The sequence below is a fragment of the Humulus lupulus genome, chromosome X (assembly GCF_963169125.1).
Source record: "Humulus lupulus chromosome X, drHumLupu1.1, whole genome shotgun sequence".
Classification (NCBI taxonomy): Eukaryota; Viridiplantae; Streptophyta; class Magnoliopsida; order Rosales; family Cannabaceae; genus Humulus; species Humulus lupulus.
This window is the reverse complement of record NC_084802.1, coordinates 185,493,257-185,513,810: the sequence shown is the minus strand read 5'-3', so window position 1 is coordinate 185,513,810 and position 20,554 is coordinate 185,493,257. Positions and strand designations below refer to the sequence as shown.

Genomic DNA, 20,554 nt, shown 5'->3' with positions numbered 1-20,554 from the left:
GACATGAGACGGTCATATATAATGGATTAGCGGTTTTGTCATAACGGGGTCAATTTTGGGGTAATAGAAATGTTTATTTGGTGATAGATTGGGAATATTTGAGATCAGGGTGAAATTCTGGAAGTTTTGACTATAGTGTCCCCGGGGGTGTTTTCGGGACCCCGAGCACTAGGTTTTATTTGAGGTTACTTAAGCTTGAAGTAGCTTGACAGATAAGAACGTACGTTAGAAACTTCTCGTTCTCTCTCAAAACAGTCTGTTTTACCGTTTGAGCCTTTTTGAGGAAATCTTGAGTTCTGGGAGTCGGAATCAAGCGAGGGTCGAGGCATAGCGATCCTAGGAAAGATTAGAAGCTTCTTAACTGAAGGATTTGACGGAAAACAACCCAATCAAAGGTAATCTAAGTTTGAAGTTTTAAGTTTTTAAAGTTTTAAAGCTTAGAATTGGACTTTGTTAATTGTTGAGTTTTTGGTCGGTTTGAGCCTTGGGTTTTGAGGGTTTTGGAGTATTGGGAAGCTTGAGAACTTTGATTTGATGATTGGGGAATGTTTGGGTATGTTTTTGGAAGATTTGGAGTGTTTAAAACGCGTTTGGGAATGGCCCAGGGTTGGGGGCCGCGGCCCTAGTTCGAAGAAGCAGGTGTCAGGAAGTGACCCTTGGTGGGCGCCGCGGCCCTAGCCTCAGAGAACCCTGGGGGCCGTGGCCCAAGGTGCTAGGGCCGCAGCCCTTGCCCTGTTTTCACCCTGTTTGCTCGTTTTGACGCCGGGAACTTAGTTATGGGCCTCGGGAGTGTTCCTACTACTTGGATTAGTTTGGATTGACCTCTTGGGGGCTAGATATTGGTGTGGAACCTTTGGTTATCATGTTATTGATGACGTTCCATAATTGGTTATGATTAGGTGACCGCTAAGGGCTTAAAGGTTGATCGTTCTCAAGGGTCGTTCTTATATTGGTTCTAGCTCGAATCTGAGGTAAGAAAACTACACCCTGTGTATATGAGACATGCATGGTTATTATTGATGCATGTCGGTTGATTATTATGTATGAGACATGCATGGTTATTATTGATGCATGCCGGTTGGTTATTATGTATGAGACATGCATGGTTATTATTGATGCATGTCGGTTGATTGTTATGTATGACATGTGTGGTTATTATTGATGCATGTCGGTTGATTATTGTGTATGACATGCATGGCTATTCTTGATGCCTGTTGGATTGCTGGATATATTGCATATGATGCATGAGAAACATGTGATTGGGACATGCTTTATATACTGAGTAAGATATCGTTCAGAGCTTGAGCCTCTGTGTTTATGCATGGTCCTAGTTGTACTAATACCTGTTTAGTAAGCATGCTGAGTACCTTATTTATGGATATGGAACATGTGATATATGATTGGTGGCATGACTTACTTGTGTATGACACTGACTAGTCAGGGACCGACTCTAAATTCAAGAATCACGCATTGAATGGCTCTATGGCGTTAATGCTAGACCGACTCTAAGGTCGATGAATCGTGCATTGAATGGCTTTATGGCATTAATGCTGGACCGACTCTAAAGTCGAGAATTGTGCATTGAGTGGCTCTAAGGCACTAATGCCAGACCGACCCTAAAGTCGATGATCACGTATTGAATAGCTCCATGGCATTGATGCGGGACCGACCCTAAGGTCGAAGAACTTATAAGCGCTTGCCTGGTCTACGACCAGATGACTATAGCCAAGGTATATGACCCCGGTGACCGTTTGTCACATGGCTAAGGGACGTTGTCCATAGTTTCGACTCTAGAGTCGTGAGGAAGGTTATGTTGGTGACTAATCACCTTGCACCTGTCCTAATCAAACTTAAGAAAGAATCACTTATCGGGTAAGCCCTGGTGACCCTATCGTCACATGGCTAGAAGGAGCGATGCTCATTATTGTGACTTTTGGCTATTGTCACCTATTTGCTTGGACTGATAGTCCTGAATGGTTATTATAATCGTTGTTGATATTATATCATGTGTTTTTGGGTTTTATTGCTGGGCTTCGACTCACGGGTGCTACGTGGTGCAGGTAAAAGCAAGAGGAAGCTGGACCATCTTGGAGTTGAAGAGCTTAGGTGATGATGTGTACATATGCAGCTGCTCGTCCACCACGGCCGAGGTTTAAAGTGGAACTAGGGTTGAACCCTGTTTTGCCGCTTAGAACGGCCTGTTGTAAATGTTTTCTGTAACAGACTCTGAAATTATATTTTCGGGATCCCAATGTATATATTAAACGTTTTAGTGAAACGTTACATCCTAACCAAATTTTTAATCCCTAAACCGCTAATCATACTTAGTTTCACGATTTTGGCCAAATGACTCGATTAGCGAGTTTAGCACTGTTTACAAGGCACACCGTAACGGTCCCTGGAGTTTGGGGCGTTACACAGCAACTCTCTCTCTCTCTCCCCCGTTCTCTTTGTTTATATGAGGCTTGAGGATTTTGAGGAAAAATTGGTGATCAAGCCTAGGAATTAAGGTACCAAGCTTGGGGAACTAGAGGATTAGTTCAAGAGGATCATCATAGCAGAGGTAAGGTCTTTAATTCAAAGTTCAATTTTGAAGTTTCTGTGGTTTTTGACTGAAGTTTAAAGCTTTGCATGTTTGATAGTTGGGGAAAGAATTTTAGGTTATTTATGGGTTTCAATCTAGTAATTAGTTAGGTTTTGTTGCTGGAAAGGGTTGAGTTAATTGTGGGAATTGAGTTGGAAGATTGGGAGAGAATTGGGTGGTTTTTGGTTGGGTTCGACTAAGGGAAAAACCCAGAAAACTTGGGTTCAAGGGGCTGGGCCGCGACCCTACGAAGCAAGAAGGAGCCAGAAGGGCTCGGAGGCAGAGGCGGGCCGTGGCGCCTCAGGGGAGCGCCACGGCGCGTGCTATTTTTCCAGGGAGGCCGAGCCTCTGACTTAGAGGCAGGCTGCGGCATGGGTCTCTAAGGCTTCGGCCCTTAAGGGGATTTTTGGCCCTAATAAGATTTTTAGATCAGGAACTTAACCATTTAGGCTCGGGGGTCGATTCTACTTCCTTGTTGAGTGGAATTCGACGTCCCGGAGGCTAGTATTTGGTCTGGAAGCTTTTATTCTTCCGTGGTTGATGGAACTCCTTATTATGGTTGTGACTAGGTCTACGCTAAGGACTCGAATCGGGGATCGTACTCAAAGGGGCGTCGCTAATAACTTGCATTCGGATCGAAGGTAAGAAAATTGCACCCATAATGTGAATGTGTGATTAGAGCTTAATCAATGCTGAACATGATTATAATTATGTTTGTGAATATCTGAATAGGTACACTAGAATGCGCGTAATTATGATTATGCCTATGACTGCTATTTGAATGTATTATAATGCATTGCAATTGTTGATATGAATGCTATATGAGATGTGTGGTTGTCTGTTGTGACTGGGAAGCTCGGTTTATAAACCAGAGGGTTATTAGGTTGTTGAGTGGGGATCGATTTATTAGTCGAGGGCATATTGGACTCGAAAGACTCGTCTTATGAGTAGAGGGTCCTAAAGCTTCGACTTACGAGTCAAAGGCATTTGAGGCTTGACTTATAAGTCAAGGACTTAAAGGACTCAGTTTATAGGCTGAGATTGGCATTGTGCACGTGGAGTGTAGGCCACCATGGTTGGGCCACCCTGGGAGTGCAACATGCACTTGACTGGCTCGGATGCCAACAAATTGAAAGGAAGTGCGACACGCACTTGCGTGACCCCATGGTTACCAATTTGTATAATGAATACGCCAGTTTCAGTTATTACTGTTTGATAGATATATTACTCTGTGAACTGTTTAATATTTTTTTTTGCCGAGTCTTTTGGCTCACAGGTGCTTTGTGGTGCAGGTAAAGGTAAATAGAAGCTCAACCAGCCATGAGTCAGAGGGCTATAGCAGTGACATGTACATATGCAGTCCGCTCGGTCACCACGGCCGAGATGCTCAAGGGAACTAGGGTTAAACCCAACTTTTGTCGCCTAGGTCGGCTTATTATGTAACTTGATTGTTGTAATCAGCTTTTAAACTGATGTTTTTGGGATCTCGTGTAAAGAACATGCTTTTAACTTAATGAAAATGCTTATGAGTTGACCAAAAGTTTTAATACCTAAACCTTTAGTGGCTTAATCACACATTTAGTCCAAATGACTTGTTTAGCAGGTCCATCACTGTTTTAAACACACTTGGTGATGGACCCTAGTTAGCAGGGCGTTACACTTTTAGTGACAACTTTTTAGTCACAACATATATTTTGTGGGACTAAATGTCACTTTTAGTAACAACAAAAAATTACGTGTGACTAAAAAGTCATACTTAATAACAAGTTATCACTAATGTAGTTTTAGTCACAACCTATTATTTTTAGTGATAAAGTTTGTTGTGACTAAAAATACATTTAGTGACAACAAATTATGATTTTTGTGACTAATACTTTTAACCACAGACTTTTTAGTGATGACATAAGTAAGATGATTTTTTTTAGTCACAAGTTTTTTTTTTTAGTCACAAAATTTATTGTGACTAAAACTAAGATTTTTTGTAGTGAATTGAGAGTTATAAAATTGGACACATGTGTGTGCCCAAATATAACATATTTTGGAGTTACAAAATCACTTACGAATTTGTAACTCTCAAATATCACCAAACATTGTGTAGATTTTATGTTACACATTTTGATTTGAATTCTTAAAAGCCATAAGTGAAATGGTTGTTGGAGACATGATTTTCACCCTCATAATATGAATAGAAGTTACAAAGTCATGTGAGAAGAGAATAAAACTGTTTGGAAATGCAAAAGTTGAGTTTTGCTCAAACTAGAGTTGTGGCCGCGGCCACTGATAGTCCCTGGTCGGCCTAGGGGACAGAGGCCAGCGGCCAGGGATGCTGACAGCCAACTTCAACTTATTTTTTCCATCTTGAATGGTTTTAACACCTCATATAACTCCCAAAACTCATTTTTAATTCAATAAGCATCCAATTAAACATTGGTAACAATCATGAGGTTTGTGGAATTTGAAATTCAAAGGGTGTCTCAAAACTCTATAAATAGTAGTCTATTGCTTGCTTGCAAGACAACTCTATTTCTATCCACTAGAGCATTTGACTATAAATACATCAATTTTTTTTATTATTCTAGATAGTTATTTATAATATTGAGAGAATCTCTTAGTGCTTGAGATAGGGGGAAAAAAGTTTTTGGACAAAGATTGTAAATCTTGTTCAAGCTGGTGATCCCTATTAGTCTTCACTTTGGTTGTGAAAGTGATAGTGTTGACGCGGTTCTTCGGCAACAGATAATTAAGAGAAGAAGAGAAAGAGATTAGTACTTAAAAGTAGAACCGTCACAGATATGAAATCTTTGTGGAAAGAACTAGGTGACTCCAGACACGTTTTTAAGTGGTTCGAAGGTTAAAATCCTTCTACTCCACTAGTCAATATTATTGATCTTTTCTCGGTAATTGGTTTACAAAGTACATAATTCTTACAAGACTATTTTTCCAAGCCCTATCAACTCCCAGGGTCTCCATATTTATAGGAGAAGGCACCTGGAAGTTGGTAGGGAGGTCATCCCGTGACCTTACCATTTGTCATATCAAGTCTGTGATATTCATGATTAATTCCTAAACCTGACACACAAGTGTGGTCTAATCAGTATGGAAGGAGATAATGGGCCGCACGGCCCAACTCGTCCGTGGGTGTCTGAATACGCACGTTCCTGCTGCGTGTCCGAGAAGTCAGGGGGATATCAGACACGTGATGGCAGGATTATGCACGTTTATCTTGCGTGTTGACTTCCCATAGGGTCAGAGCTTCCTGAGAAGCTCGCTACCGGAGCAATCCATAACCCGAGCTGATCCATCAGTGGTCGCCGGATGTTGTTCCCAGCTCCTGGTGCAACAAGAGGGAGCTGGAAACAGGACCCCCTTGAGCTAGAAAGGGCCCGTCCTGAAAATAGAGCCTCTGGCCTGTGGGAGCCTCGGACTAAATATGATTTAGTCCGAGGATCGTCCTGCTAAACAGCCCGTGAGAAAACCAGGGCGTACATCTGCCCCCCAAGCTCCTGCTCGTGGTCCATGACGTCAGATATGGGAGACCACAGTAGGGGCTTTTAGACTTCTCCCACAACCCTTCGCATTCCATGCTTTTCGCATGCGTCTGATACGTGGAACGCCGTGGGTGGCGACGGTACACTCTACGAGAACCGCATTAAATGGCCTAGCCTACTGTCCAGCCGTCGTTTCATATTTCGAGTGGAGGGTCTCCCAAGGGCCTTTTACACGAGATCCTTCCCGTGTATAAAAAGGGGTGGTCATCCCACGCACGGGCCACCTTACCATTCAAAACCTCTCATCTTTCCTTGTTTTCTCTGACCTTCTGAAGAACAAAACCCTCATTTCCATTGCTCTCATCTTCTTCGTTCACGAAGCTTAAGCGTACGAGTTCCTTCAAAACTTCGGAGATCACTGTGCCAACGAAGCTCCTACCAGCGCAGCAACCTCACTCACCATCTAACTGTAAGTCTCCTGTCCTTGTTTATTTTTGAAAGCATGCCACTGTAGCTTAGGCAAAAAAATTTACTGTAGCCACATGCAGAGGTTTTCTGGGTCGCGCGGATATGGAGGGTGACGGCCCTTCTTAGATTAGGGCACACTTGCCATGGGACATCGTCTTAGAATATGGTTTCCATGGTTCTTTCTTAGGAACAATTTCTGGGTAGGACCCTTAGGAATTTTGGGTGCAAAAACCGGGTAGCTTAGGGAATACGCCTTAAAAGCGGTTTTGCCATGCCTTGCTTGTTGAAACTTTCCCCCCAAGGCAATTTTTTACCCTGAGTCCTCTGACACACGAATTCCGAGTAATCTGGGATCTGTTGGGGGCATAGGCGCGTGTTCCTTGGAACGCGTGGCACTACTCTCCACGGGCTGGGCTTACCCCAGCTCGTGTACTTAATACTTGCTTCACTCTCCTGCTTGGGTCGCCTTTTCTAAAGTGTTTTCTTTTGTTCGATAGGCGACCAGATGGCTCCAAAGAGAAATCTGCCACAGAAGAATGTGGGAAGTTCGGCCTCCCAGCAGGATAAAGGAAAGGCGGTGGTGACCAGCTCGCCAATTCCTCACTTTGGCCCAGCGGTGGAGAAGCAAGCCGAGGTGGCTCCTGACGCGTTTTTCGAGGCGGAGAGAATCGTCTAGAAGATAACCAGCCAGGCAAAGATCACCAAAGTCTTCCTCAACCACAACATTCCTCTGGGGAAGACCTCCATGATCGCCCGACCTGCTACGGATGGGGAGCGGAGCTGCACGCCGCTCGACGAGTCGTTCGCGGCCTGGAGCGGGGAACACTTCAAGGCAGGGGCCTTCCTCCCCCTGGATCAGTATTTTGCTGATTTTCTGAACTATGTGGGGTTGGCCCCATTTCAGCTCCCCCCCAATTCATACCGTCTGCTGGCGGGACTGAGGTATTTGTTCCAAAAGCATGAGTGGGAGGTCCCCACTCCTGCTGATATTCTATATTTCTTCTGCCTCAAAGCCAGCCCGGATCAGCGGGGGCGAGGCGACGGGTTCTATTACTTAACCCGCTTCCCTAACACAGCAGCAATGATCGAGCTTCCGAGCCATCCAAACGACTTCAAAGACCAGTTTTTTATGTCAACTGGGTTCCGAAACTGCGATCATCACTATTTCAACCGTCCTCGTAAGTGATCCTTGATTTAGCTCGCCTTTTAACGGTTATCTTATTTTAGCTCGGCCCTTATTCCACTTCTGATTTCAACCAACCTTGCAGCCATCTACTCAAGGACCGAAAAGTCTGTGACCCTCGGGGGTCAATACGATACACTGGCAAACTTGCCCCCCAGTGAGAAAGACTACCGCGTGCTCGTGACGGACGAGACGATGATATTTTGCAAGCTGATTTTCCCAAATCAGACTTTGAATTTGAAAAGGCCCCGGGGGCCTCCCCCAGCTCGCGACAACAGACCGATCGTCGCGGAGGAGGTCGCAGACGGCGAAGGCGAGGAAGAAGGTGAGGAAGTTCCTCTGGTGAGGAACAGGAAGAGGACCTTGGAGGTCGCCCAGGGGATGAGCGAGGAGAGGGCCCAATCCGGAGCAGCCGCGGGTCCTTCCGGTCAAGGTAACTCTTACTTATTTAAGAACGTAGATAGGGCCACTGCAGACCCCTGGCTGGTTAGGTTCAACCCTAGGCAGCTCGTCCATCGTCACCCAAGGAATCCGGACCTGGACACGCTCCTGCTCCACTGCGTTGACCAGCTCGTGCTGGACAACCAAGAGAGTCGGCCTAAGGGTACCGTAGTAGTAGATAATACCCTAGCCTTTAGGTCGGTCATTTTTGAGGAGTACGGGACCAATCTACGCACGTGGCCTGCGCTCCAGAGGGGCATCTATGCTCCGGGGATTAGGCAGTACGTAGAAGAGTCCAGCCCCGATTCAGAAACGGACCTAGAACCTTCGCCAGTTCGCGAGATAATCGTCCTAGGCTCTTCCAGCTCGGGGGGTAGGGTTCCCTTAGTATTTGCTTTCTTATTGCCTTTGGACCTTTTGTCTTTATTTCTGCATGATTGCTAATAACCATGTTTTTTGTTCTTGGCAGAAGAGATGTCTCAGCCCGGGAATAGTCTGCGGGGCGTTGTGTTCGGTGGGAATCCCCCAGCAGGGCCGAGGTTAAAGAGGCTTCGCGAGTCCAAGAGCTCGGCCGGGGCCTCCACCAAATCCCCGGCTAAGGAGAAGGAGAAAGCCCCGCCATCCCAGGTCGCGGGGGCGAACCTCCCTGTCGCCAGGACAGGGCTCATGCACCCGCCACCCCAACGATCTCCACTGGCCGCCCAGGACGGGGTAATAGAGGTCGGGAATCTGGCCGCGGCAGCCCCGGACGTGCGTATCCCGGTCGACCCCCGGGCTCTGGAGAAGATGCCCGAAGCATTCCGGGGGACGGTGTATGAGTCGGCTAGCTACGCCGTCAGCCACTATTACAACATCAGGGAGAAGGAGCTCCGGGCCATCGAAACAACAAGCCTGGTCCGAGTTATAGAGTCTGCGATGGACATGACCTTAACGGTAAAGTGCCCCTTTCTTTTAAGGCTTTAACACTCACACGCCGCCTTTTTCCTTCCAGTTTGCTAATTTATCATTCTTTTCTTGCAGGGCATGGCTGCCGCCTATAGAGGCATTGTTAGGACCAAGGCCCAGCTCGAGGGTTTGGAAGCTGATCGCCAGACCGCCCTCCAGGAGTCTCAGGAGGCGAGAGACGCTCTGGCGGCCTCTAAAGCCGAGCTAGAGAAGATCCGCTCGGAGAACCAAGAGCTTAAACACTCCCTGGCCGCATCCGAGCTAGAGAAGCTTCGCTCCGAGAACCTAGAGCTTAAAATCTCCCTGGCCGCATCGCGGACAGATCTTGAGGCGGCGAAGGCCGAAGTCCAGGCCTCCCAGGCCGCCCTGAAAGACGAGCGGGTCGTGTCGGAGCAGTCCTTACAAGACCTGTTCTATCACTGCTGGTCTCACAATCCGGACGCGGACTTTTCCTTCATGTCGCTGGACCTCTGGGCGTTCTTGTTGCCGCAGCTTCAAGCCCGCCTGAATAAGGAGGCTCCTCCATCGGAGACTGGAGAGGCCTCTGCCGCGGCGGAGCAGGGCGAGACCGCGACCTCCAAAGGGCCAGCCGATGGGGCTTAGGACGCTTCTCGTTTACGTATTTTGAACACTTTTTTTTTATTGTAATTCTCTTTTTATGTGAGGCGTTTCCGCCTCGAGACAATTTGCTCAACCAGTTTTACATATATATTTTTATGCATTTGGTCAGAATTCATCTCTTTATTTTTATGAACTTAGTTCGAGTTAACTTTATCCGTATCCCGGGTTCTTTAAAGAATAACCACGGTCAACAAATTTTTGATAACTTCTAAGTTTTATGACCTGGTTAAGACCAGGAACTTATTTTGAAAAAACTTAGTTCGGGTCAACTTTTATCCGTATCCCGGGCTCTTTTAAAGAAGAACCACGGTCGACAAATTTTAGTTAACTACTAAGTTTTATGACCTGGTTAAGACCAGGAACTTATTTTGAAAAAACTTAGTTCGGGTCAACTTTTATCCGTATCCCGGGCTCTTTTAAAGAAGAACCACGGTCGACAAATTTTAGTTAACTACTAAGTTTTATGACCTGGTTAAGACCAGGAACTTATTTTGAAAAAACTTAGTTCGGGTCAACTTTTATCCGTATCCCGGGCTCTTTAGAGAAGAACCACGGTTAACAAATTTTAGTTAACTTCTAAGTTTTATGACCTGGTTAAGACCAGGAACTTATTTTGAAAAAACTTAGTTCGCGTCAACTTTTATCCGTATCCCGGGCTCTTTTAAAGAAGAACCACAGTCAACAAATTTTAGTTAACTACTTCTAAGTTTTCTGACCTGGTTAAGACCAGGAACTTATTTTGAAAAAACTTAGTTCGGGTTAACTTTTATCCGTATCCCGGGCTCTTTTAAAGAAGAACCACGGTCGACAAATTTTAGTTAACTACTAAGTTTTATGACCTGGTTAAGACCAGGAACTTATTTTGAAAAAACTTAGTTCGGGTCAACTTTTATCCGTATCCCGGGCTCTTTAGAGAAGAACCACGGTTAACAAATTTTAGTTAACTTCTAAGTTTTATGACCTGGTTAAGACCAGGAACTTATTTTGAAAAAACTTAGTTCGCGTCAACTTTTATCCGTATCCCGGGCTCTTTTAAAGAAGAACCACGGTCAACAAATTTTAGTTAACTACTTCTAAGTTTTCTGACCTGGTTAAGACCAGGATAGGACTTAGTTTGTGATAACTCTTATCCGTAGATAAAACTTAACACCTAAGTCGTTAAGGAGACCTGGATATATCCAGGTACCATATGCCCCCCAAGTAACTGGGAAAGGGTCTTTCGTTGTTACTTTAAAATTACACTTGCAAATAACGAGAAACATTTGATTTTTATTTATATATGGAAGGTGACCTTCTAGGCCTTACAAATGTTCATTGATAATATTTCTTTAGGTGGATAGCATTCCAAGTCTGTGGGACCGCCCCTCCACCAAGTCGAGCTAACTTATAAGTTCCCTCTTTGATGATTTCGATGACCTGGTATGGTCCTTCCCAGCTTGGTCCCAAAACCCCATCTTTGGGATCTTTCTCGGCCAGGAAAACTCTCCTCAAGACCAAATCACCGACGCTAAAGGCACGTCTTTTGACCTTAGCGTTGAAGTAGCGAGTGATTTTCTGTTGATAATGGGCGAGCTGGAGTTGTGAATCCTCTCGCCTTTCATCCATTAAGTCTAAGGAGTGGCATAGGAGCTCGTGGTTCCCGTCTTGGTCGTAGGACCGGACCCTGTGCGACAGGACCTTCACCTCCACGGGGAGGACTGCTTCACTTCCAAAGGTTAGGGAGAAAGGAGTGTGGCCCGTGGGAGTCCGATGTGAGGTCCTATAGGCCCACAGAACTTGGGGGAGCTGTTCTGGCCAGATCCCCTTTGCCTCATCTAGCCTCTTCTTGAGGCTTGCCTTCAGAGTTTTATTGACAGCTTCGACCTGGCCGTTCGTCTGGGGATAGGCCACGGACGAGAAGCTTTTCACAATTTCGTGCCTTTCGCAAAATTCGGTGAACAGGTCGCTGTCAAATTGAGTGCCATTGTCGGAGATGATCTTTTTGGGTAGGCCAAATCGACATATGATGCTCTTAACCACGAAGTCTAGCACCTTTTTCGATGTTATTGTCGCCAACGGCTCTGCTTCGGCCCACTTGGTGAAGTAGTCAATGGCGACCACGGCGTAACGGACCCCGCCCTTTCCGGTGGGCAGGGCGCCTATTAGATCTATCCCCCAAATGGCGAAGGGCCAGGGAGACGAGATCATTTTTAGCTCGGTCGGAGGAGCCCGGGTAACCGCGGCGAACCGCTGACACTTGTTGCACTTTTTTACATATGAGATCGAGTCTTTGGACAGAGTCGGCCAGTAATAACCCTGCCGAAGGATCTTCAAGGCCAGGCTTTGCCCCCCAGTGTGATCTCCGCAGAATCCGTCATGAACTTCTTGCAGGATGGCCTTCGCTTCACTTGGAAGAACGCACCAGAGGAGGGGTAAGGAATGCCCACGTCGGTACAACACCCCCTCGACTAGCGTATATCTCGGAGCTTGATAAAGGACTCGCCGTGCGTCGTTGCGCCCTTCGGGTAACTTGCCCTCGACGAGGAACTCAACAATGGGAGTCATCCAGGTCGGCCTGATGTCAATCATCCCAATATCTGCTCGATCTCCGTCTATGCTGGGCTTGTCCAAGAACTCAACTGGCACCAACCCCAGGGTTTCTGCCTCTCCCGAGGTGGCGAGCTTGGCGAGAGCATCTGCATTGGCGTTCTGCTCCCGAGGTATCTGTTCGATCGACCCTTGCCCAAACGTAGACAGTTCGGATTTTACCTTAGCCAAATAGGAGGCCATCTTGGGACCCCGCGCCTGATACTCGCCTAGGACCTGATTCACCACGAGCTGGGAGTCGCTAAAGCATTGGACAGAGCTTGCCTTTAGCTCGCTGGCTATCCTAAGTCCAGCTAACAAGGCCTCGTACTCTGCCTCGTTGTTAGACGCCTTGAACCCGAACCTCAGCGCCGAGTGGAATCTATGCCCCTCTGGGGATATCAGAATGATTCCGGCCCCGGAGCCGTTCTCGTTAGATGAGCCATCAACGAAGATCCTCCACGATGAATCTGAGGAGGTGAGCTGATGTGAGTCTTCCGATGGGAACTCATGGAATCCCGCGCATTCCGCCACGAAGTCGGCCAAGGCTTGACTTTTTATGGTAGTTCGGGGAGTATAGAAAATCTCGAACTGACTGAGTTCGACCGCCCACTTTAGCAAGCGTCCCGAGGCTTCAGGCTTTTGCAAAACCTGCCTTAGAGGCTGATCGGTCATGACGTGTACAGAGTGGGACTGGAAGTATGGCCTGAGTTTTCGCGAGGCCGTGATTAGGCAGAACGCCAGTTTTTCCATCAACGGGTACCTTGACTCAGCTCCGAGGAGTCTCTTGCTGATGTAATAAACCGGTTTTCTGAGCCTGGTCCTCTTCTCGCACCAGAACAGCACTAGCTGCGTCCTCAGTGACGGCCATGTAGAGGAAAAGAGGTTCTCCTACCTTGGGCTTTGACAGCACAGGTGGCTCAGCCAGGTGCGTTTTTAGGTCGAGGAATGCGCTTTCACACTCCACTGTCCATTCGAACTTCTTGTTTCCCCGGAGCAGGTTCTAGAAAGGTAAACACTTGTCGGTCGATTTGGAAATGAACCGGTTCAGTGCTGCCACCCTTCCTGTGAGGCCTTGGACATCTTTCCGCGACCTGGGGGAAGGAAGCTCGAGCAATGATCTGATCTTGTCGGGGTTTGCCTCGATTCCTCGGGTATTGACTATGAAACCCAAGAATTTCCCCGATGCGACACCGAAAGTGCACTTCTGAGGATTGAGCCTCATGCCATATTCTCGCAGTATGTTAAAGCATTCTTCCAGATCGGTGACGTGGTTGCCGGCAATCTTTGACTTGACAAGCATATCATCGACGTACACTTCCATGTTTTTCCCGATCTGATCCGCGAACATTCTATTTACCAGCCTTTGGTAGGTAGCCCCGGCATTCTTAAGACCGAACGGCATGACCTTATAGCAATAGACATTAGTCGGGGTCATGAAGCTGGTATGATCCTGGTCTGCTGGATTCATCGCGATCTGATTGTAGCCCGAGTACGCGTCCATGAAGGACATGAGCTCGTGCCCCGCCGTGGCATCCACCAGTTGATCGATCCTCGGCAACGGAAAACAATCCTTGGGGCAGGCTTTATTCAGGTCGGAAAAGTTGATACAGGTTCGCCATTTCCCATTGGGTTTTGGAACTAATACGGGATTGGCAACCCAAATGGGAAATCTGGCGTCGCGGATAAAGCCACATTTTTTGAGCCGGGTCACTTCTTCTTCAAGGGCTTCGGCTCGGGTCGTCCCTAATCGCCTCTGCTTTTGAGACTTGGCAGGGACGCTTTTGTCTAGGTGGAGCGTGTGCATGATTATGCTTGGACTGATCCCTATCATGTCCTCGTGCGACCATGCGAATACGTCCATGTTCTTTTTCAGAAACGCAGTCAGTTCCGCCTTTCTTCTATCGCAGAGGTTCTTTCCGAGCTTAACCGTCCGTGACGGGTTTTGTTCATCGATGCCTACCTCCTCGAGATCTTCAATAGCTTGGAGCTCGGACCTATCCTTGCCTCTCGGGGGTCAATGTCCTCGCTTAGGGCGAGCTTTTCGTCTTCGGAAACCCGAGGTTTTTCAATCTCAGGGGCCGCCTTGGGTCCCTGTGATTCCTCTTCATCCTGAATGGCCATCGTCACCTGCCCGGGTTTAGATTTTCCCTTCATGGAAATGCTGTAGCATTCCCTGGCAGCGAGCTGATCGCCCTTGATAGTGCAGACCCCTGTTGAAGTAGGGAACTTCATGGCGAGGTGCCGGACGGATGTGATAGCTTCGAAAGCAACGAGCGTAGGTCGGCCCAAAATTGCATTGTAGGCGGCGGAGCAGTCAATGACTATGAATTCGAGTAGTTTGGACACTGTTCGGGACTCGTCCCCTAGGGTGATCACCAGCTCAATCGTTCCTATCGCTGCTGACCCTTCTCCTGAAAAACCATATAGCATCATCGAGGTTGCCTTCAGCTCGGAGACGGTCAGACCCATTTTTTCTAAGGTGGAACGGAATAGGAGGTTCACCGAGCTCCCATTGTCCACTAACACTCTCCTTACTCTCCAGTTGGCGAGCTGGACTGCTACGACCAAGGGATCGTTATGAGGGAATTGGACATGTCTCGCGTCTTCCTCCGTGAAAGTGATTGGTTGTTTCTCTAATCTTTGTTGTTTTGATTGACGCTGTTCCGAGACGAACTCCCCTCCATTGTGGGTCTTCAACTCATTTATGTACCTCTTCTGGGCGCCTCTGCTCGTGCCAGCCATGTGTGGTCCTCCAGAGATGGTGGAAATCTCTCCCTCGACCACGGGGGGAAGGACGTCCTGATCTACTCGAGGTCCAGGTTGACTGGCTGGGATCTCCGGAGCGGGTCGACTTGTCGGGACCCTGTTTCGCGAGTATTGCGCCAACGGACCTGCTCGGATGAGAGTCTCGATTTCATCTTTGAGGTGCCTACAGTCGTCGGTATTGTGCCCGACGTCGTTATGAAAACGGCAGAATTTGGAAGCGTCTCTCTTTCCCTTAGGGTGCTTTATTGGCTCCAGTCTTTTCCAGGGGACTCGCGTAGCGTTGGCCAGGAAAATATTCTCTCTGGTTTGGGTGAGCTCGGTATACGTTGTGAACACGGGCTTGAATTTATCCACGGACTTATTCTTCTTTTGACCGTGCTGGATGTTTTCACCATTCCCTTTTCTTTTGCCGCCACCGGGCTGGTTACTCTGCGTGACGTCAGGAGTCGCTACTACGATCTCTGTTCCCGTCCCAGCGGGCTTCTCGAGGACCTGGCTGGTCCCCGCGGCTGAAGCTTCAGCTTCTTCCAAGTTTATCCACTCTTGGGCTCTGTTAAGGAATTCACTAACTGAGCTGACCCCCCTCCTTTGAATATCCTTCCACAGATCTCTGCCTACTAAGATCCCGGTCCTCATAGCCATGAGTTTGGAGCTGTCGTCGGCGTCTCTGGCCCGAGCAGCGACATTCGCAAATCTGCTCAAGTAGGCTTTTAGCGTTTCTCCAGGTTGCTGTCTCACGTTAGCTAGGGAGTCGGCCTGGACCCTGGCGGCCTGAGAGGCGCGGAATGCCCTCTTGAAGTCAGCCGAAAAGGTCTTCCAGGAGCTGATTTACTGCCTTTTACTTTGTTTGAACCACTGCCTGGCAGGTCCAGTTAGGGTGGAAGGAAAGATCAAGCAACGAAGCTCTGGTCCGATGTTATGAGCCATCATTAGGGTGTTGAACATCCCTAAGTGGTCAGATGGGTCTCCATCCCCGTTGAACTTTGACAAGTGAGGCATACGAAAGCCAGAAGGGTATGCCGTTGCTGCTATGTTGGGGGCGAAGAGCTCCATCTCATCCCCTGAATCATATTCGTCTTTTTCTTTTTCCGATAGGAGCTTCTTCATCAGCTCCTCCATTTGAGTTAAGCGCTCTAGGGTTTTGTCCTGAGATCCTGGGTTATTCCGGGGCTGTTCAACAGCTCCGGACCCGTTGTACATATTAGGCGGGTTGTTGCCCCTCCTATCTGGAGATAGGTCATTTGGGGCATTCCCGCCATTACGTACTTCGGATCGGACCCCAACTGAGCGGGCCTGGCTACCATCCCTAACTCGATCCTCTCTGTGAGAGTTGAGGCGATCTCGAAGGTCGCCTCCCTGGGTAGTATGGTGACTTTGTGCTGAACTTAGTCGCTGTCGCAGGTCTCCTCCCGAAAGATCACTCCGTGCACTACCGGTCCAGTGACTCCTGCTGGACAGGCTCGAGGTGCGTCTTTGGCGGCTCCGACCTGATCCTTCCCCCGGCACCTTGCTGCGCCGGGAAGGCCCGGCCGATGGCGGGTCTCTCCTACTATTTCCGTAGGTCGGGATGTCTCGGACGGTCTGAGGAGACGGATATCTGATGGGAGAAGGAGGATGCCTGACCGGAGAGGCGATCCTAGTGCCGTCCGGACGGACTAAATTTGGTGGGGCCCTCTCGGCCCTGCCAGCTTGATGGTTTCGCGCTGGGCGAGCTGGACGAGGAACTGGACGTTCTTCGGGGACGGGCTGACGTCTCCGGATCCCCTCGGCCCTCCTTTGGGAATTCCCTCGATCTCTTCTGGGCGTCCTCGAGGAAGGCTGAGAGCTAGGGGTTGAGGTCCTAACCGAACGGCTGTACTGCTGCTGTTCGGTCTGAGGCATTTCCCTGAAGTTCGCCTCTTGATGGTGCGTTGAAGGGGTGGAGTTGGCTGCAGGGAGTCTACCCGAACGGCTATGCCTGGATCGATTACTCCAGCGAGACTTAGGAGCCTCGCCTTGCCTCTCTCCAACGTTACCGTTGGTTGTGAGAGGGGGTAGTCGACTCAGAATATCCTGGATTTGCTGACCAGCTGCTGCTAGCTGGCTCCTCAGCTGAGCATTCTCCATCTCCACCGCAGTGTAATAACATGGATTCGGATTAGGCGGCCGGGGCGCCGAATTACCAGTGTCGTCTTGGCCGGCCGGCTGCTTTCCTGGCCTCTGCTGGACTTCAGGAACTTGCTCATCAGGGAGGGCAACATGGCGGGCCTCCTGCCCATCATGTTGTTCTGTCTCGTTGCCATGTTTGGATCGAGTGGTCACCATAGTTGTATGTTTGTGGTAGTACTAATCGGACTTGCTCTCAATGAAAGCACCAAACTGTTGACGCGGTTCTTCGGCAACAGATAATTAAGAGAAGAAGAGAAAGAGATTAGTACTTAAAAGTAGAACCGTCACAGATATGAAATCTTTGTGGAAAGAACTAGGTGACTCCAGACACGTTTTTAAGTGGTTCGAAGGTTAAAATCCTTCTACTCCACTAGTCAATATTATTGATCTTTTCTCGGTAATTGGTTTACAAAGTACATAATTCTTACAAGACTATTTTTCCAACCCCTATCAACTCCCAGGGTCTCCATATTTATAGGAGAAGGCACCTGGAAGTTGGTAGGGAGGTCATCCCGTGACCTTACCATTTGTCATATCAAGTCTGTGATATTCATGATTAATTCCTAAACCTGACACACAAGTGTGGTCTAATCAGTATGGAAGGAGATAATGGGCCGCACGGCCCAACTTGTCCGTGGGTGTCTGAATACGCACGTTCCTGCTGCGTGTCCGAGAAGTCAGGGGGATATCGGACACGTGATGGCAGGATTATGCACGTTTATCTTGCGTGTTGACTTCCCATAGGGTCAGAGCTTCCTGAGAAGCTCGCTACCGGAGCAATCCATAACCCGAGCTGATCCATCAGTGGTCGCCGGATGTTGTTCCCAGCTCCTGGTGCAACAAGAGGGAGCTGGAAACAGGACCCCCTTGAGCTAGAAAGGGCCCGTCCTGAAAATAGAGCCTCTGGCCTGTGGGAGCCTCGGACTAAATATGATTTAGTCCGAGGATCGTCCTGCTAAACAGCCCGTGAGAAAACCAGGGCGTACAGATAGTAATTTATTTCATTATTCTTGTTGTTTATTATTTCTTCTATTGTTCACATTGTTATCTTTCTTCTATTTTCTCTTGCTATAAGAGTTGTTTCTTCTTCTACCTACTTTGATTTACTATTTCTAGTTTATTTGTAACTTTTATCATAGAGTTATGATTTCTTTTATTCATCATCGTATTTGTATATTTACTTGTATTTTTGTAATTAAGTTGTAACCTTATTTAATTAATAATCTTGCCTATATATTATTTTTCTTAAAGTTGGAAGATAATTGTTATTATTCATTGAGTCAATATATATATATATATTCTTCCAAGCCAAGATTTTGAATACTATTACTACTACTTATTACAAAGTGAAATCTTCATAGGCTGAACCCATAGCTTGAATGGAGAGAAAGAGAGAGTACATTGTTAAGCAAAGATGAAATGACTATTTTAACCCGATAAATAACATTGTTTAACAAAGATGAAATGACCATTTTAACCTGATAAGTTAAGTGAGAGAGAGAGAGAGAGCAATGGTGGTCATGATTGGTACTCAATTGAGAGGTTATGTTATGATAAGCCTCGGCGCCACGCCTCGATCATGCCGAGATTAAAACGTGCAACCACTGTACATACATCCGAAGCAAGCAAGAAGTACCACACACACATTCATATGCATATGCCTTTTTTAGTTTTTAGTCATAAAAAAAAGTCTTTTCTTTCTGATTTTCTATTCTCTTAACACCAAAAAAGTCTACAAAAGCAGCCAGCCAGGTGGGTTATTGTACGTAAATTCTTAAAATCGACAGATCTGTAATGTAAACTGCTGAGACGACCACTTTAATTAGTGGTAGACTTTGAAAGGCTAAGCTCCTTGTGTGGACTATTCCACGAGCTAGCCTTCATGAAGTCATTAATTCTTTCTCAACCTTTTTCATAGCCGAAATAATTATATGTAGTAGGATCTAGCCCTAGCTGTAGTGTATATCTCATGAGCATTTATCCAATCAAACCAAAAACAGTCCCTTTCTTCAAAAACAACCAAAACAATTATGGTTTGATTATTTTTAAAAAAATTGTGAAAATGATATTATTTTTAAGTGATTTTGCACTTTAGATTATTTTTGATAATTTTTTACAAAATTATATATGTCTAAAATTTGACCAGCCGTCTAAATTTTTCGATCAGGTGACTAAAATTTTCTATTGGCTGTTTAAATTTTTCGATCACCTGTCTAAATTTTCGACTAGCTGTCTAAATTATGAGTAGTCATTTTGCAAATAATTATTAAAACTAGGCTAGTGTAATGTCCCGAATTTGTTATTAAGGTTAAGTGCCTTGATTACTGTGCCTAGATGACCTAGTTGGAATTATATGTGTAGCATTAATGAATTGTGTGGTAATGTGATTAGACATGCATGTTTTTGTGTATTAAATATGCACGTGGGCCCATTTATATGAATATGAGCATGTTTATAATTTTGGCCCGCTGAGAGCATAAATATAATTATGTTTGCATTGTGAGTGACACCTTAGTGTTATGAGGATATATTTGAGATGTGTGGTCTGAGACGATCCTAGGGAGCGGTTTACCGAAATAGTCACAACGGGAACAAATACCCGGCTCGAGGTGAGCCTAGGGGTGTTTTGAGAAACTTGGCATGTGTCTGGGGTTTATCGGGTAACAAGTAATTATTTAGCAATTATTTGGGTATGTTGGGAGTAAATAGAGATTTATAAGAACACTTGAAGATTTAACGAGATGTGGCAAATGACGGGATTGCACTTGGTGACATTAAAGGATTTAGGATAGACTTTGGGGTATTTTTGTCTTTTTTACTTATGGATAGACTCAGCTTAGGCACTAGGGGTTCCGTAGAAGGAACCAAAAATCAAAGAAATACACACACCTCTCAGCCTATCTCTTTTCTCTCTCTCGGTTCTCACTTCCCTCTCATTGGGCTTGGAAGCTTGATGAATTCTTGAGGTTCTGGCTGAGAAGTGAAGTTGGGAACTTGGGGAAAACCAGTTAAGGATGTTGGGAATCTTGTCTAAGGTTGAATTCGTCGCAGAGGTAAGATTTAAAGCAAGTGTTCTTATTGATTTCCCTGTTTTTTTTTTAGTGTTTTGGGGTTTGGGACTTAGGTGATTGAATTTTGATTGTGATGAGGTTTTGGTTCAATTTCTTTGGGTTTATGTACTGCTTTGAGTATATTAAAATTGTTTTAGGACTCAATTCGGGCATTAGAATATGTTTAGATTGATTTGGAGGAGGTTTAGAAGTATGAAAATGGTGAGATTTCTGGGTTCGTAGGCTTGAGCCACGTCCCTATTCTTTAGGTGCCGCAGCATGCATGAACAAA

At 46.6% G+C, this 20,554-nt stretch overlaps 1 protein-coding gene across 1 annotated transcript; it reads left to right on the top strand.

Annotated features, from left to right (window-relative positions):
- Positions 1 to 8,524: 8,524 nt before the first annotated feature.
- Positions 8,525 to 9,778, top strand: LOC133805197 (uncharacterized). Its single transcript, XM_062243318.1, has 2 exons — positions 8,525 to 9,097; positions 9,185 to 9,778. The coding sequence occupies exons 1-2, from the start codon at positions 8,639 to 8,641 to the stop codon at positions 9,710 to 9,712; spliced, it is 987 nt and encodes a 328-aa protein (XP_062099302.1). The 5' UTR covers positions 8,525 to 8,638; the 3' UTR covers positions 9,713 to 9,778.
- Positions 9,779 to 20,554: the final 10,776 nt, after the last annotated feature.

Bases quoted from the DNA above. Each gene is read 5' to 3' on its own strand.
- LOC133805197 (XM_062243318.1), top strand. From the start codon at position 8,639: ATGTCTCAGCCCGGGAATAGTCTGCGGGGCGTTGTGTTCGGTGGGAAT. The intron at 9,098-9,184 runs GTAAAGTGCCCC...CTTTTCTTGCAG, and splicing joins CGATGGACATGACCTTAACG to GGCATGGCTGCCGCCTATAG.